Source organism: Parambassis ranga, chromosome 10 (genome assembly GCF_900634625.1).
Source record: "Parambassis ranga chromosome 10, fParRan2.1, whole genome shotgun sequence".
In the NCBI taxonomy this organism is placed as follows: Eukaryota; Metazoa; Chordata; class Actinopteri; family Ambassidae; genus Parambassis; species Parambassis ranga.
In genome coordinates, this window is record NC_041031.1 from 21850137 (window position 1) to 21867926 (window position 17790).

General features: G+C 43.8%; 1 protein-coding gene across 1 annotated transcript in view; it reads right to left on the minus strand.

Annotated features, from left to right (window-relative positions):
• pcgf3 (polycomb group ring finger 3) overlaps positions 1-17329 on the minus strand; it is a 38307-nt gene extending 20978 nt beyond the window's left edge. Inside the window, exons 1-2 of the mRNA XM_028417052.1 lie at positions 17112-17329; positions 202-311 (exon numbers count right to left, since the gene is read on the minus strand). Of these exons, the coding sequence (XP_028272853.1) occupies positions 202-216 (15 nt within the window). The 5' untranslated portion in view covers positions 217-311; positions 17112-17329. The remainder of the gene's footprint in view (positions 1-201; positions 312-17111) is intronic.
• Between the last annotated feature and the right edge of the window lie 461 nt (positions 17330-17790).

Here is a 17790-nt window from a genome sequence, read left to right on the forward strand (position 1 = left end):
GTAGTGAACACAGCATGGAGACTGATTAAAGGCTGTGACAGGCAGCTAAAAGATCAGATATTAAATAACAAGCAGAGGTCAGTCAGATAATAGCTGGTCATGTCCCTCTGACACAGCCAACATTTATTATTTAAAGGTTCAAACTTGTTCTGAACACAGTCCAAATAAAGAGACAAATAAAACAAACCGAGCGGTTCTTACCCCTAATACCGCCATGCGTCGACTGTGGGTGTTGCAGCAGCCACGTCTCTTCCTGTGGTTGTGCGGCCGACGGTGTTAGCTGCTCATCATGGAGAGCCTCTCATTGAAGCCTGTCAACGAGAGGAAGACAAGCTGTTAGACGGTTCATTCTGAAATATCAAAGAGGGCGTTACAAGGAGGGAAATAAGGATGATTGCCCCCTGGTGGCTGGTGGTGATGAGAGGGTGGAAAATTAGCTGAGACAAAAATTTGCATGCTTTTCAGTTAAAATGAGAACATGAATACCGTGTTTATGTTAACGAAACACAATTGGGATCAGTGCAGTTCCTCGAGTGGCCACTAGAGGCTGAATCCAAAAAAAGTGGGTTTAAGGGAGTCCCTGTACATCTCCATGTTAATCTAAATAGGGACTGGTCAAAAACAGTTTACAATACATGGGGAAAACATGAAAATATCACCATCTGCTGGTTAGCTTAGCCTAGCATAGTGACTGATGATCGTGGAAAACCACTAGTTTAGTAGCCAACATGTTGAATCTGGACTGTGTCTTTCTTTGAAAATAAAGTGTTTAATTCAGGGTTTTTTAAATCCCTCATGTACACCTCTCAAAACGAATGGCTTAAATGGAAGAAAACAGTTGTGATATTAAATTTAAACACATAAATTACTTAATATATTTAAAGAAAGCAAAAAACTAACAATAATTGAAGCTATATATTTGGTTTAGTTTTACTAAGAGTCAAATTGACTGAGCATTACACATCACAGTACCACCCACACTCTGTGATTGACAAACCAAGAACCACAACAATGAATGCGTGGAGAGTGTAACAGAGAGCAGAGGATCTCGTGTAACACCAAGTTCAACATCGCAGTCGTCCCTCACAGAGAGAAACAGATTCTCATCTGAGAGCAGCACCAGTCGTGCCGTCACTGTGTGTGATTCATGGCTTAATTGTAGGAGTCTGACCACTCTAGTCACGATGGGAGAGGGAATGTCAGGCAAACACCCACCACTGATTCATCCTACTTCAACCACGCACAAACACACACACTGTCTTTAAAGTCTCCGGTGACACCGGTGAGTGTGCCAGCCTGCCTCTGTCTGCTCATCAGACCATGAAATTAGCCCAGTTAGTCGACAGAGATGAAAAGGCCTACTGAGGACACACACTGTACCGCCTCTTATAAGAGAGCCGCCACGCGCTGATGAACCTCACACAGATGTTATCGTCACATGACCCCACCGACCCCTCGGTGATGTAATGTTTCATATCTGTGCATTGGCGGGGTTGAGCCGAGGCCACGATTGCAGCAGCTGCACTGAATAATCAGTTTAGCCTCAGAAACCTTCATTTTTAGGACATTATAGGTACCAAAGGTCAGACGGTGACCTGCTGAGGGAAGCATTTACAGCACAGCAGCACAAATGTGAAATAAAAATGAGGTCACTAAAACATTTCTTTATGGTTTGAACCACAATCCCTAAAGAAACAGTTCAGCTTCAGCCCTTTGTAGCAGCAGCAGTGACGACGGTAGTGCTGCTCTTGAACCACTGGATAACATTGGAGGTAATATATTCCCATCCATAAAAGATGGGAACAACAACCCAGCCCTGAGTTCAGTTCAGGTCAGTTCAGTTCAGTTCAGTTCAGTTCAGCTGAGGGCCTGCTGCATTCAGGGTCATTTAAGGATACAAGAATGCAGAAAAACAGATTACAACAGGCACCACTGAGACTCTGTTATCACACGTCATACAAGATATGTCCATAAAAAGTGGTGTGAGATGCAGCTCCTCTATCTGTCTGCTCATTTAAAGCCTAACAACAGTCAGAGCAATGAATCTGTTCATTTAATTAAGATTCAAGGACTGAGGAGGTTAAAACTTTTATATTCAGAGGCTACTTTATGGTTGATAAACACATATTATAGAGGACTCAACAAAACACTAGTAGATGCTACAAACTAGGGAAAGTCCCTTTTGTTCCTGTGAAGCCTGTTGTTGGCTGTTAGTCAAGCTTAAAGATAATTGTGTGATTTTGTTTTTTTTGAAAGATTACACAACCTGCTTTTCAGAAACAGAAGTGAGACTGACTGACATCCACTGTTATTTATTATGTTTTTTTTGCCTTGGTACACCTCTACTCTTTTTTTTTTTTGCCTAACAAAATGTCAGCTGTTTATCTTCGTGGCAGCAGAGCAGACACATTTCACTGCAGCTACAGAAGTGCTGCACACAACGAGGTCGGCTGCACACTTTGAACAGAGGCTGAGAGAGGTCATTAGATTTATTAAATGGTGGTATAACAGCATCAAACTGCAGTACAACTCATTTAAATGGTCAGAACAAAGTAGGCCTGTCTCCAACTTTACAAATAACCACACCTCCGAGAAGCTGCATGCTTTAGAAATGAGTAAAATGATCAATGACAATTCATTTTCTGTTATTTTACTAGCCACTTAATCAATCAACTGTCACAGCTGTACCATCTGAGCCTCAGCTCTTCACATAGAAATCACATTATACACTGCAGAAAGTGAAACGGAGTCAGAATGTGTGATGAAAATACGACTGACGACTGTGTGTTGTAGTGATTCACAATAAGACTGAGATCATCATCATTATCATTATCATCATCATCATCCTCCCACTGAAACCTGTCCAGCAGCAACTGTTTACCACAACAAAACCACATTCACATTCTGAAACCAGTCGCTCTGGTTTTATCAACTCCCACCAACGACCACAGGGGGATTGAGTTCCTGCTTATTCAAACTACTTTACCAAAGAAACGTGATATTTATCTGCTTTTTTTCCCAAATCAAAAGCAAACCTTTAACATTTTAAGCTTCTAAAAACATCCAGGATAGTAACAAGCAGATGTTGCTTTATTTTAAGCTTTCACACACTAAAAATAAGAGAAGCCTGGTGAGGCAGAGAGGGGGAGTAATGTCAGACATAAAAGGAAGAGGTGAAGCAGAATTCATGTGTGACTGAAGTGCATGTTGGTATTTGGATGGTGAACTCCACCCTCCACACTTTTCTGGCATTATATGCAGGTTTTTCAATGACTACCCAGTGATTTGTGTCAATTTTCATGTGAAAAGCCTCCCAGCACAGACTGAAAATGTTTGCTGTTATCAACACATCTCCTCCTTCCCCCTCTCTTGATGACAGCTGCCTATAAACACGTTTGGATGGAAGGGCACATCTGAGAAACCATAATATCCGGTCCTTGCATGTTGCAGTTTGCCCCATCGATCTGGTTCCGTCCATTAGCATGGCCAGCTGCTGCAGCAGGGCTCTGACATGCAGCTCATGGAGGCAACTAATGGAACGTACTTATAAACCATTAGCACAAGCTGATCCAAGTGCAAGGTCCACCGGGGAGTCAAATCTGACCATGAACACACAAAGAACTGATATCAAAAAAAGACTTTTCAGTCACAGTCTGACTCTAAGACATTTCCTGTTTACACCCTACAAATTATGCACCAGAACATACGCAGAGCGCGCCGCCTCTAACCCCATGAACAGCATAGTTTTTATAAAAATCTATCAAATCTGAGGGTTTCATCACAAAGTCTACCTACAGTCTGGAAAATGTATTCATGTATCACCATCTCCTACAGCTGCTTTGACTCATGCAGGAGAATTAAAGGTTCAAGTGAAGTTTAATTTGACCTGATGTAAACACACATGGAATGAAAATATTTTCTGGTTATCCCTGGCTCAAATCCACTCCTTTACAATTGTTTCTGGGAACCCGGGTGAACGGAAAACTAAAGAGGATCAGCTAAATGCCTTAAATGCAAAGCATTTTAAGCACAGATTTCATTTTTTTGGCGCTCTTGTGTAAGACTGTGAAAGCAGAGCCTCTGAGACGGGCAGAAACAGCAGCGCAGGTGAAATCTGATGGTTTCGGCGGTCTGACTTTCGGTCAAGGTGAAAGGTTTGTCGACCTCGCTGACCCCTGAGAGAAGCAAACCGAGCATATCCAATGTCATTTGACAGGAGCAGGCTCCTGGTGGCTGCTGCTAGTTCTGAGGGGGTTCTGAAGGTCTGAAACCCCTGAAGAGACACAAATATTTTTAGTGTATGTCAACACATAAGTCAGCTTTTACACCCATGTTGTTCTACATTCCCACTAATATGCAAATGTTCAGATCAAAATAATGCTGGCACACCTAAACTAAAGTGTGAGTCCCTGTTAAGTGTTGTTTACATATTGAGGTTGTAACAGACAAGGACACTGTATGGACAAAAGTCTGTGGACAGCCAGCCACCATCTGTGTCTGCAGGCCTGTCCGGCCCATTAAACATTTGTAAAGGGTGATGAGGTCAGAAGGTGTGCATGGTGTCCCTTTACTTTTGGCTCCATCGTGTTCTTTCACGCTGCAGCTTTTTATTGACTTTGAGCCACTAATAAAATTTCATTCATGCCTTCAGCCATGCAGCTAAGCCTCAAGATTGACAACATTTGCAGTCAATCATGAGCTCAACAACTGCCTCAATAGCTGATAAGTACACAGAGACACACACACACACTTTCTGGCATCACAGGGATCTCCTGTTGGCTTGCCTGTGGGTATTGGAGTGTTTGGCTTCAGTATAAATTGGCTGCCAGCTGGAGGGACGGACTCTGAAGGCCTGTATCAGTGGACGGAGCCAGGCAGAGAGGCCTCTGCTTGTTGTGGAAGCTTTGGCTTCACTTCAAAACACACACACACACACACACACACTCCTGGGCCACACATACACACACACTAAGACAGCTTAAAATCCGCACACAAAAATGGAAATGCACTCCCGCCTGCCAGAGTATTCACACACACACACACACACACACATCCGCCGTCACACACACACACACTGTTATTGTCTCCTCTTAATTCTGTTTGATGGCCCTCAATCCTCCAGCCAGGATTCTGTGCCTGGGGAAATCAGTCAAACAATAGACGCCATCCAAAGAGAAGCAGACTGCAGCAGGCCAGGAGGCCGCGCATGCTGCCAAGAAGCAGCAACACTTGAATAATTGAGCTTTGAGTTGAGGTTGTGAAGGCCAGCAGTGGAGTTAGAGAAGCTAATGTGTGATTCACTGGCAGGTCAGACAGAACAGATATTAAAACACAAACAGCTGGTGTTCGGATCGTCTCAAAGGGCTGCTGGAAGATTTTAATGAATATTTTCAACAAAGGCTTCGCAGAAGGTCAAAGGTTTGACCGCAAGAAACACAACACTTTCTGTCGAATTATGTTCTGACAGATCTATTTAGCACTGGGAGAGTATCAGAGTGAGCGGTGAGATATGAAAGACGAGTACTTGGAGTCGTCCTTCGTGTCTTACCAAGAGGAAACATGTAAACACACAGCTCGGATCATACTGACGAGCTGAGACGAACCACCACATTTCAGCTTTTATTATGGATACATATTCTATCTGCAGTGCTGTTTGACTGGATATGACAAACACTATAACTGAATGAAGGTCTTTTTTGGATTAAGGGAACTTGACGTCTTATTAGCTAGTCTCCCTACATGTTTACTAAAATCACGGTTTACACCTCTTTCACACAGATTGTTGTTGGGAAGTTGCTGTCATGATTTTTGTTTTTAGGTTATTTGTTATGCTTTGTAATGTAATTCTTGGTTTCTTTGTTATTTTGGGTTTTCTGGTGCTCCTTGTGTTGTCCTGTTTCTGGCTGTCTGTGTGATGTTCCTCTGGTTCTGTCTTGTTTCCTGTTTTATTTTGAAGGTCCTGTCTCCCTTGTGTTTGTCCATGTGTTTTACGGCCCCTATTTTCCCGCCTTTGGTGATTGTTTGCCCCGCCCTAATGTGTTTCACCTGTGTTCTGTTACCTTGTCTATTTGAGTCCTGTGTGTTTGGGCCGGCTCTTCTTGTTACCTTGTTGCCTCCTGGGTTCTTGTAGGTTTGCTTGGTTTGTTGGTTTTCCTTGATTTATTTTTGTATTTTTGGGTTTGGGTTTTATTTTGTTTAGTTAGAATTAAACTCACTTGGCTACTGAACCCTCTGCCTGCACCTGAGTCCTCTCTACCAACCCTCACAGTTGCTGCTTTAATGCGTCTCACAGTGTTTTGTGAAAGATACCAAGCAGAGGTAGCAACAGCTCATCGGCTGATCAAAGCATCTGCTGCTTTGTGAGTGTGCACCGAGGCAGCATTATACACCAGCATTGGTTGAAGTGTGTGAATGAGCAAAGGTAGAGTCTTAGGAGCAGCAAAAAGAACAACCTCTGTGTAAAAGGTGCTCCACAAAGTCCTTAATCACTGCAGCCTGTGCTTCAGTCCCCACTTCTGGAGCTTCACCTGTAGGAGCTTTTCATAGTTGTGTCGGATGAAAAAAAGAACCTGCAATGAGCAGCTCAAATCAACATCTTAGTTCCCCAAATAAAGGAGAACAAGCAGCAGAAGAGAGACAAAGAACAGCAGAATAAAGGAAGCAGAGATGGAGAAGTAAAGTAAGAATGATTCAACGAGGAAGTGCGGACTTTGTTGGCTTATTACAGCTCAGGGAGATTTCCTGCATCATGGTGGAAATACAAAAAAAACAAATCAGAAACAATTTATATCAACTTTGGCTAAGTCTAAAATAAACATACTGTATGTTTGTCTGATGAAACTACGGTGTAATTATGTATCTGTGAAAAGGTCACGGAGTTAAGCTGTTTTCATTTAGACGGAGCCGTGTAAACGCAGGCTGGGAGCAGTTATAAATCCGGCGTTGACCTTATCAGAAGAAGTTTCTGAACAGCTTTTGATAGACTGACAACAGAGGGAGGAAAAAAAGGTCAAACAAACATTTCAGCCTTTTTTTTATCACCAACACAACCTACGTATCCATCTTACACATCCAAGGTCACAGCAATGACGCAAAACATCTATTTCCAACTCCTCCTGTTGAGTCACTGTCTGAGAAGGGACAGAGCGATCCGGTTATCGATCACAGGGCCTGATGCCCTCGATCACTTAATGTGTGCAGTTTGTTTACTTATCTGAAGGACTTTAGATGCTTTCTACAGATCACCAGCTGCAAATGAAGTCAGTTTGTGCTCATATCTCCAAGTTAAAAACAGTTTTACAACAACAAAAGATTTCTAACAGAGACGAGGAAACTGTAGATGAGAGCAGTAACAATAACTGGGTTAGTAGTTTCCTTATGCCGCTAGCTCCACAGCACTCGTGCAAAAAGAGTTCGCAGCTCCCACAGGAGTCACGAAATAAGCAGCTTTGGTTGGACAAATGTTTCCACTAAATGTGCTATTAGCATCGCTGAATGTGCTTGTTATCCAGCTCCTTGGAGTTATCAAACACAGACGCTATTGTGAGGCATGTGGGGGTCCTACTGTGCAGACAGACAGAGGCACAGACACAGCCTTACATAGGGAGACGATATCAAAGAGTAAACAGACTTTATATCCAGAGGCTGAGGACACACTGGCCACCCCGACGGCAAGAAGACAAAAAGAGATAAGCGTGCAGCTCTGAAGAAATCTCTTTCAACACACTGTGCCTGCAGACATCTCGCTCTCTCTATCCCCCATCTGTTCAAACACACACCAAATCTTGATGCTTACTCTAATGGACAGCCATTAAAGCTAAAATAGTCATCATCTGTACATGTGTAGAAACAAACATCTACTGTAATCAGACTGCAGTTCCTCAAATGACCACTTGAGGCTGGCCAATCCCTGCAGACCTCCATGTCCAACAGGAATAAACATGCTTATGATAAACAGTTCTAGTCCTTGGTAATGGCTGATCAACAGATTCCCAGCTTCCTGCTTTAGCTTCACTCACAATCCTCCGTTTTTACCATATCTGCATTTAGCAGGAGCTGGGACTCTGTTAGCAGTAGCTACCAAACCAGGCTTCAAATCTGTTTTTTTTAAACCTGTGGATAAGTGTCTGTCTATTAAAGCTGAGACACACACTGCAAAGCTCTTATGAACTGTCTACCAGCTGTATCAACGCCAATCTACATTAATGCAGATTTTGTATGAACACATGACTTGTTCTGTTTGTTCAAAAGGTCACCGTGTCAATCGTGTGGCTTCACTGCTCTGTTTGGCTCTTGATAACAGCAGGGCCATGGATCAGCCACACCTTCTGCCAGCCTGCAGTCAATCCTGACTGCTGATAACCTCTCCCCAGGTTAACCGTCCTGTGGTCCGCTGCTCTGACATGATTCCACCAACAGCTTTTTCACCAAAAACTCTAGAATCCATATTAGACTTAAACACAATCAACATTACAAACTGTACAAAGGAAGGAAGGAATACAAGGAGATAATCCTTCTATTCATACATCTCTGAATACATTTCAACAGAACATGAATGCATATCAAGCTTTATGAACTGAAATGTACTTTTGAAGTATTCTGCGACACAGTGCAGAGAAGTCATTATGAAAAACCTTTTTGTGTGTCTGACAGCAGCCACTAAAAGGCAGCATGACTGAACCTGAGTCAACTACATCGTCGACCTCTAGCCTGCTATTAATGATGAGTGGATTAAATAAACCGGCTGTCGGAGGACTGTGTGTGCGCCTCTTCCCTCACTACAATGCCACACTGCTTTTCTCTTTTTTTAAGTTGCAGCAGTGAGACAGGCTTCACTGGAACTGTGCACTCCTGGCCACATGTTGTCAAAGCAGTTCTATATCCCAGATAATCATCCTCAGGACCACCAGCAGCAGCAGCAGCCGGCCAAATGGTGCATTAGCCACGTGTAGCTCACAGGTCACACTGGAGGGAAACCAGCTGGCCTCTGCTCTGATCTCAGAAAGATGGGAAAGGGATTCATGAGATACTTCCAATGTGAAATACTTCAGCTACTACTCATATTTTTCAGTGCCATTGTGTTTTTTAACTAAAATAAATGCCTAAATCCACAGTAGTCCCCATGTTAATGAGGTAAATACATGAGGTCAAAAACTATACTCATCACAGGTATTTAATCTATTATTTTTCCATTTTAATTACCATTTTGTCTGGAATTTCATAATGTTTTAAAGCTTAAGGTGTAAAAATGCTGCCTGCAAGTCAACCATCAAGGTTATAGGTCGCCAAGTATTTGGTCCCCACCAACTGTGATAACACGTGTCTCACTGAGTTTTCAAAATCTCCTACCCTACCTTTAACATGTTACAGCAGAACAAGACAGTACAGAGTGTGAGAGTTAGGCCCCGTTCACACTGGAGAAAGTCATTCCAGCTAGAGTAGGATTGAGCTCAGACAGCCTTTAAGCTGGATGCGTTCAGACCTATTTTTAAATCTGGCTAGCACACACTTGTGTCCGCACTCAATCCGGCTTCATCCAGCATGTTTGCGGTCCTCCGAACCACTAGGTGTGCGCCTCGTAATATACAGAGTTAGTTCATGCCGCGGTATGACTGCGTGTGCACATGCGTCATGCGTTTTTTTGTCCCGTGTCGCGGCCTGTGAACCGGAAGTAGCACGTCGCTAACCGGAAGTAGCATGTCGCTAGCTGATTTGATTGAAATCAAACTGGATACAGCCGGATTCGAGGTGTTCACACTCAGAAAAAAAACACATCTGGATTGATCAGGATGCGGCCGAATCCTGCTTAAGCCACCACCCCCCCCCCCCCCCCCCCCCCCCCCCCCCAGTGTGGACGGGGTATTTGTGACTAAAATGCAGCAGGATCTGTCAAGCTTCAGCCCAGCAGGTGAGTGATGGATCAACCAAATCATACAGCGTCTGCAGTAATTTATCAAAGCACCGGTGTGCACAGAGTTCACCAGCTGACCCTGAGGTGGACCAGCTACAATACCCATTCATATCAACCCATGAAGATTCTGTTCATAATAATGACAACAATGCTCATCACAGCTGCACGCAGACAGTGTTAGCAGGGCGCTGTCTGTTCCTGGGTGAATCTTCACTGCAGCACAAACACACTCACTTAAATTAACCGTCTGCTAAGAGTTTGATTTTTGCTGGCTGTGTGTGTCCTGAGCCTCAGAGCTGCAGCATCCATGCTGTGCAGAAAATAATCTGTGTAAAAGCAAGATTAGGATTGAAGCAAGCATTTGTATGGTGGGCAAGATCAGAGGACCAGCTTTTATCTGATGGAAGAGAGTTAAATAACAAAAACAAGGTCGCAAAATTCTGACTTAATACTAGATAGTATTACATTGTCTGAATCATGAGTAAATTATGCAACAGCTTAAGTGATTTGTTGCTGCAATTTTTAGCTATGAACAGGAACATGGCAGAAATGTGTGGTTCTATTAAATCAAGGGGCATACGGACACATGCGCAATCACATAATACAAAGTGAGACAAAAATCAAATATAATCAAATCAAAGATGATTTTGTTATTTTTAATGATTCCATATTCAATTTTCAGTATAAGTGGAAAAAACTGGGGCACTGTTTTACATTTCAATGAACCAGTTTTTCGCCTGACTCGCCTGCTGATGAGCCAAATGTTTGCAGAATTTTTGTCAAGTGACCACTGGTCGCAAAAGAGTCACTCATGGTTTCTTAGCTGCACTGAAGAGTCCAGAATTTTCTGTTTTTTACAGAATTGTTTTAGCCCAAGCAGGTTATTTTTTGAGTTTAAGCTTTGATTTCATTGTATTCGACATTTGTCACACGTGGTGCATTCAAGTGTATTCTATACCCATTGGCTGGTTTTGAGCTTCTGTGGCTTAAGTGTAATTACACACCACTTGTCTCTTCATGCAGAACTCAAGTGTCAAAATTCACTTAGCTCACCCTGTCTGTCTACAGGCCCGTCAGAAACACCACCACGTTAATGAACTCTGTGCTGCCACTTATTCTGACAATCCCTCTGTGAAACATTTTAAACCTTTATTTACCCAAGGAGAGTCTGCTGAGCTTGGGTTTTCTTTCACCATTGCTGTGCTTCACAGCTGCACCCAGTTAAAACCACAGCCACCAGCTCAGTGGTGGAGACTGACGGTGCTGCGTGTGCTGCTTCCTGCTGGATCAGGAATCTAGAATAAATCAAAGCTTGAATCGATAACGCTGAGCACTTGAAGCCATATCCTTTTATGTTCTTCCAATTACATTTCCCTGAAGACCCTCACTTCCGGTTGTAAAGAGAACATTTCTGTTCATTTAATAGCAGCGAGGACGGGATGTAATGGCGACCCATCGTAACATGAACCTCAACAATTAGGTACAAATGTAGTACTAATAAAACAGGACTAGAATTCCTCCAACTAACCTCAACAGTGATTTCAAAGAAATACTTTGACTGGATGAACCATTTGTCAGTCGACATCAACAACATCCACAGGAGAAAACTGTTGTTGCAAAGGAAGCGTCCTTGAAAGATATTTCCTGTCATTTCACGCAGCACGGTGATTGGTCTGAACCACCCATGGTTCAGCTGCAAAAATCACAAACAAACATGGAGTCCTCATCCTTCTTTATTTATTTAAAACAAGCTGGTAAAACACCCCACTTCCGGTGCACCCGCTGATTGACTCCCAGGATAAAAACACACCAGGTGTTCAAACAGGGAACTGTAAGAGCTTTCAACACATTATAAACATGACAAAAACGTGCTATTCCTGTGCTTATTACTGCAGACGATCTAAAGAACTGACTGTCACCTCTGTGATACACCTGTCACCTGATAAAAACCACTAAGAGAAAGCTCTTCAGGTCAAAGAGTCAGCTCTTCAGAAGGTCCCGACCTGCTGACATCAAAGACCCCGAGGCCGAATGGGCAGGAGGGACAGGAGGGGCCGAGAGGTCAATGAAAGCCAATTCACTTTGCAGCAAGACGAAGGTAAAAGGGTGACCATAGATATTCTGATGTGTTCACACATTCGGTTATTTCTGACCGAACATCAGGTCAACATCGAGGAAACCCTCACATATGTGAAACTCGAAACACATTTTTGCATCTTCAGATCTATGAACTGATGTTTCTATGGGAACATACCAGAATCCCTGCAACAATCTATCAACTAAACCATTCATTATTACACCAAACAGACAGCGGGATACCTGTTTGCTTTTCCCTGATTCAAATGAAGACATTCAAATGCAGCAATCAGCCTGCAGTGGAGAGGAGGCTCCCTGCAACAAGGATGCAATGAGCCATTACGTGGGTTTGTTGGTTAACAGGCTCTCAGCAGTGTAGGCTCGTCATGCTTTTTTTTCAGTTTCAACCACAAACTGTGGGCTTCAAAGCCGCAGGCACGGACAGGGCGAGTCTCACAAAGACCCCGAGATGACAGTTATTACCCATTTACTGTACAAGCCAGGGCCAAAACTACAAGGCAAGCAAGTAATTAATTCCTCATTTGGCCAGCCGATGTTCATTTACAAAGGCTTTCCGGGCTTTGACAGAGACGTTAAGCAGTACTGCCACTTGTGCGTCCCTCTGCTAAAGACTTTCAGCAGGACCTTCGCTGATCCTGCATCGCATTTTATCAAACAGCTGACAGACCACTAAATAAGAGCTGAGCTGTGGTGTTTTCTGTTTGTAGAAGAGAAAATAAAGCAGAAAAACAAGGGTAAAGGTGTGGAGCTCCAATGTCTCTGTGAATCATCGCATCGAGTTTACTTTACCTTTAGAAATATTATAAGTTCAGAAGTAAGAGGAGCCACCTGAGGGGTGGACTAAGCTTCTGATGAGCATGCCCCTCTGGAGGTTTACCAAGGCAATGCCAGCTAGGCGGAGGCCCCGAGGCCAACCCAGGCTGGAGGGATTTTATCTCCAAGTCTCACGGGAGCAGTTAAAATATCCCTGAGAAGGGGCTGGAGGATGTTGCTTGAGAGAGGGAGATGCTACTGTGATGGACTAAAGTGGTCTGGAGGCATGAAAGTAGAAAATATCTGAAGGATGTGCACCCGATGAGATGTTTAGCGATCAAGATAGGTAGAAACTGACCAAATGTGTGGTTCATTTGTGCAAATATGCTTAAAAAAATACTATGTCTGCCGAACAGACACCTGAAGGCCAAAAACAGGAACCTCTCCAGCACAGCTTTCACCATCCACCAGCTAATGTGCACCATCTTCCCGTCTACAATAAATCAGCTGAACTAACAAGTGAGTTGGACGCTGCCCAGCGCTTGTTTATTATTCTGCCACGGCGCTACAGAAATCTTTGAATTGAGTTTACAAATGAGGCTGAACACCAGCAAACCTGTGCGACTGTGCCAGTGTCTGTGGATGAAAAAAGTGTGGGATGGATGTAAAACACAAAGTGTCTGCTTCTGCTTCCTCCACCTGGATCCTGCACAGCGTCTGTCACTGAGCGCTTCTGATGTCGACGCACACACAAAGGCCAGTGGAACCATTTAAATTCACACCACCTGTTGACAGTCAATTACTACAGATGTTGACATAAAACAGATGCAGCGAGAGTCAGCGTAGACAACCGAACTCAAATATATTCACCTCACTGATTTGATGCTCTGTCGTCTGGGTTTAATGCTGCTTCAGTTAATCCAAAGGCTTTTTTCTTTCCCCTGAGCTAAATAATAATGCAGGAAATCGAATCATCACTACAGGATTCACAATGAAATGTTCCCTTATCATCACTGCTTCTTACTTCTCTACCTCATTACTGCTATTGATGCTTTGGTTAATAGATTTCACAGATAATCCCGTGCTAGTGTTTGTGATTGAGATCTGAGAATCCCCTTTTTCATTTCTCCTTTTCTTCCTAATGGAGCTGGCATTATTCCACCTCAGGTGTGCCCTGTGTGGAGCGTTCCACCATGTGCCACAGAAAACGATGAGGTGCATTAATAAGCAGTACGTAGAGAAGATTGAAGCAAGGCGTCTGGACTTATAGAGTTTTCTTGAAGACATTTCGCTGCTCATCCAAGCAGCTTCATCAGTCCTAGCTGTCGGGTGGGGAAACATGGTCTTCAAGAAAACTCTACAAGTCCAGACGCCTTGCTTCAATCTTCTCTACGTATTATTATGACCTGAGAATCTTAATCAACATTAATAAGCAGTGCAATAAAATAACATCTTTGCATGTAAATGTGGATTATTTGTGTTAAAACCTTCCAAAACACCCCAGGGACACTACTGGTGTGTAATGTAGTGTACATTACACTACTTTACTCATAGATTCTGGGTCACAGCCCAGTATTAGTGTCCAGATTTACTTCTTTATCTTGTTCTACTGTCATTGTTGAATGAACAGTGTGTGACTGCTAATTTGTTGGAGACAGGTGGTGGCAGGATTATCATACTTAGCCAGGTTTGTCTGTTTTCATCACTTGGACGTGGGGAATAAATACCGACTGTACCCTTTCACATTGCAGACAAAGTCCAGGTGTGAATAGGGGTGTACTTATGAGCTGTCCAGCCAGGATCCTACTAGTCTACTCTCATTCTCTTGGTATTTTACAGCCTTTGGCAGACTCTCAAAAACTCAAAGCACAATCAGGGCTGCTTATAGCTGGTCAATGGCACAAATGTGTGCGATTCTTCTGGTGTGAATGGCCTTCAGGCCACGTTCTGACTGACAATAGTTCTGCATGGAAATAAGGCAGCTGCCCCCCACCCCTCATTCATTTCAATGAGCCCACTGCAATGACACATTAGCAGCCGTGAAGCAGAAAGCTCCAGGTAGGCTTGAAAGACAAAGGGAAGGAAGGGCTGTCTGGAGGAGAGTGTAAACACACTTCAACTTCTCCAACACTGTATATCCTGCTGTTTACCACACAACTGTCAAGACAAGAGGATAAAATCTGATGGCTCCAAACTGTGTACTCTCAACAACTGAGAATTTGACCTATAAAGGATATATGATTCAGGAGAAAATGGTCCTGGTCTGACCTGTCTATCTAATTTGATTAATGTGCGATGGCAGCTTTTCTCCACACACTTCCTTTTCATTTCTTATCACAGAAGCTGTGTCGAAGGAGCAAAAAAAAAAAAAAGGTGAGGCGAGGAAGTGAGCAGCTTGTCCAGACCGCCGCTTGATTTGCAAGCGAGGGATTCTCCAGAGCCGTGCGGTGGCTCATTTAGAAGGAGCTGCCTAAGATCATTTCCTGTCGAAGAAAAAGACAAATGCATCCTCTCGTGCTCCACTTAATATTGAGTTTTCTCATTATCAGGCCACGCTGCGCCTTAAGAGGCCGTATCCTGTTCGTCCGTCCTGCAGTTTTATCAGGCTGCACAGAGGGACCATTACCATTGTTTTTTAACGGAGCAGAGGTGCATGTTTTTGGGGTTAAAAGGGTCGAGAGAGGATGCTCTTCTGGCTGTTTGTATTCATTACTTTCTGAAGAAAACACATAGATGTTCAGGTCAGAGGTCAACCGTGCGGAAAGGGTGCAGGTAATCTATGGTCTCCCTGCTAAGCAAGCAGAAACCTGATGCGTGCGGAGGATTATGCAACAGTCATATCGTGTGTGTAACCTTAAAGTAACATTCAGCTGTCCAAGAATCATCACTCAGACCAGCAGGATCCTCCAGCGAGGATGAGAGCAGGAGCTCAGGTTTAGATTTTCTGAATGAAAAGCTGTCCTCGTCAAAATCACTTTTTCTTTCTTCCAGAGAACCCGATGTGTGTGTGTGTGTGTGTGTGTTGGTGTGTGTGCCTACTAAATCCTCCATTCATTTGCAGGAAACATGTGAGCCAACTGCTGTCAGTGTTATTCTTCAGTTAATGTCCAGTGCTGCTTGGAGCTGCTACAGAAAAATGATGAATACACTTTTGGTTTCCCATGTCTGCTCAGACTGACAGTCTGCGGTTTACACAGCGTGCAAGCATTGATTTGGAAACCTGCAGATCAAAAGGATGTCTAGACATCATCCATCTTTACAAATGTGTGTTTTAAAGACTTTATATGTCACAGTGCAGGAGCAGCGAAACTAAAACTCAGCTCACTGCTCCAGAACGAGGGGAAAAGTTCATCTCTTGCCTTTTATAACTGTGTATCTACAGGTTGGCTTCATCATGTGCTTCATACAGCCCATCAGCACTTGTGAAAGTTACATATTTGTTGGTCTAAGACTGGTTTTTATGCGGCAAATCATCGAACGTGAGCACGCACAGACTTTCTTCTCTAAGCAGATGTGGATAAAAACAAAATAAATGTGATTGTGCTTCTTCTTTGGACCTGAACACCCCCACCACCACCCCCCACAGTGGGCTCCAGAGGCTGAAAGTTTTAACAAAGCCCTTGAATATGAGGTCTTCTGATGTAGAAGGTGATATTTTCTCTGCATCTCCTCCAGAAGATATCAAATAAAAGCTGCACAGACTTGTTGGCCGCTGTCTGCACGCCTCCTTCCCCCCTCTTCACAATGTCATACAGGGTTGTTGCTGCAAAGGGGCGACATCCACCCAGAAGAGGAAAAAATGCACCAACTTTTGTGTCTTGATTCAATCTAAATCTCACGCAGATCCTCCACGAACACACACGGTGAACTTTGGACGGTAGGAGGATGAGGTCTGTCCCGGCCTTTAATGGTGGACCATGAGCTTTTTTTTTTTTTTTTTTCTTCAGGAACATTCCAGCTCAATGGGAAAGAAGATCTGGTGTTTGGTTCAGAGGAACATTTAAACATGACGAGACAGGCAGCGAGGCGGCGAGAGAAGCCTCCTCTCCGGTCCAGCTAACCGTGTGCATCCCGGCTAGCATTATAGACGCCTTTACACCACACGCACCTCCACCCCCTTTCCCCCCCGGTAAACCCACCATCCCCGGTGTGCAACTGCAGGGCCCGGCGCCGCCATACACCACCACACAGACACCTAAAACAACACGTATAGCGTGCCCCGTAGCAAGCACCAAGCGGAAAGAGACATGCGAAAAATGAAGAGGAGGGGGAGCGAACCGGGACCGTAAACCGGCCACAGACCCGCCGGGGACGGACACATGCGGGGGCAAGAGTAGTTAGACGAACTAACCTGTTTGGGAGCAGCACGGTCCGCTGGATGTTGGGTTGAATCCGAGTTAAATCCACTATCAGTAAAACAAAGAGGCGAAAATGACCGAGCGGCCGCGGAACAGGCCGAAACTGTGCTCCTGGAGCAGCGGAGCGCATGCGCAGAGCAGCAAAGCCGGAGGTGGTGGGGAAGAGTGGGGGGGAGGCAGGGTGAACGAGGGCAACCAATGTTCAACATTGATCCGCATCAGTTATTCATTTGGGGACAGTTTCTGATAAGATCCCATTAATAAATGTTTATAAGCTGTAATAACTGGTTTATTACTGGACACCTTCGAATAATATTTATCAGAATCATGTTTATTGCCATGTAATAAGTGAAGAGGATTCACATTACTAAGAATTTGCCTTAGTGATTGGTGCATACATAAAAATATATTATATATTATATATATTCATACAATGAACAGAACAGGACATGAGTGGTGGTTGTAATGGCAAACATAGACCTTGATATGAAAGAGTGTAACACATGGATCGGTGAGGTGGTACTGGTGTGCAGGTAGTGCAAGATGGAAGTAAACTGTGCAGACAGTTATCATTTTGCAGGGACTACACTAAAGTGACCTTGTGAAGTGACAGTGACAGTAACCTCCTGCCTGAAGGGAGGGGATCAAAGAGTCCATGTCCAGGGTGAGAAG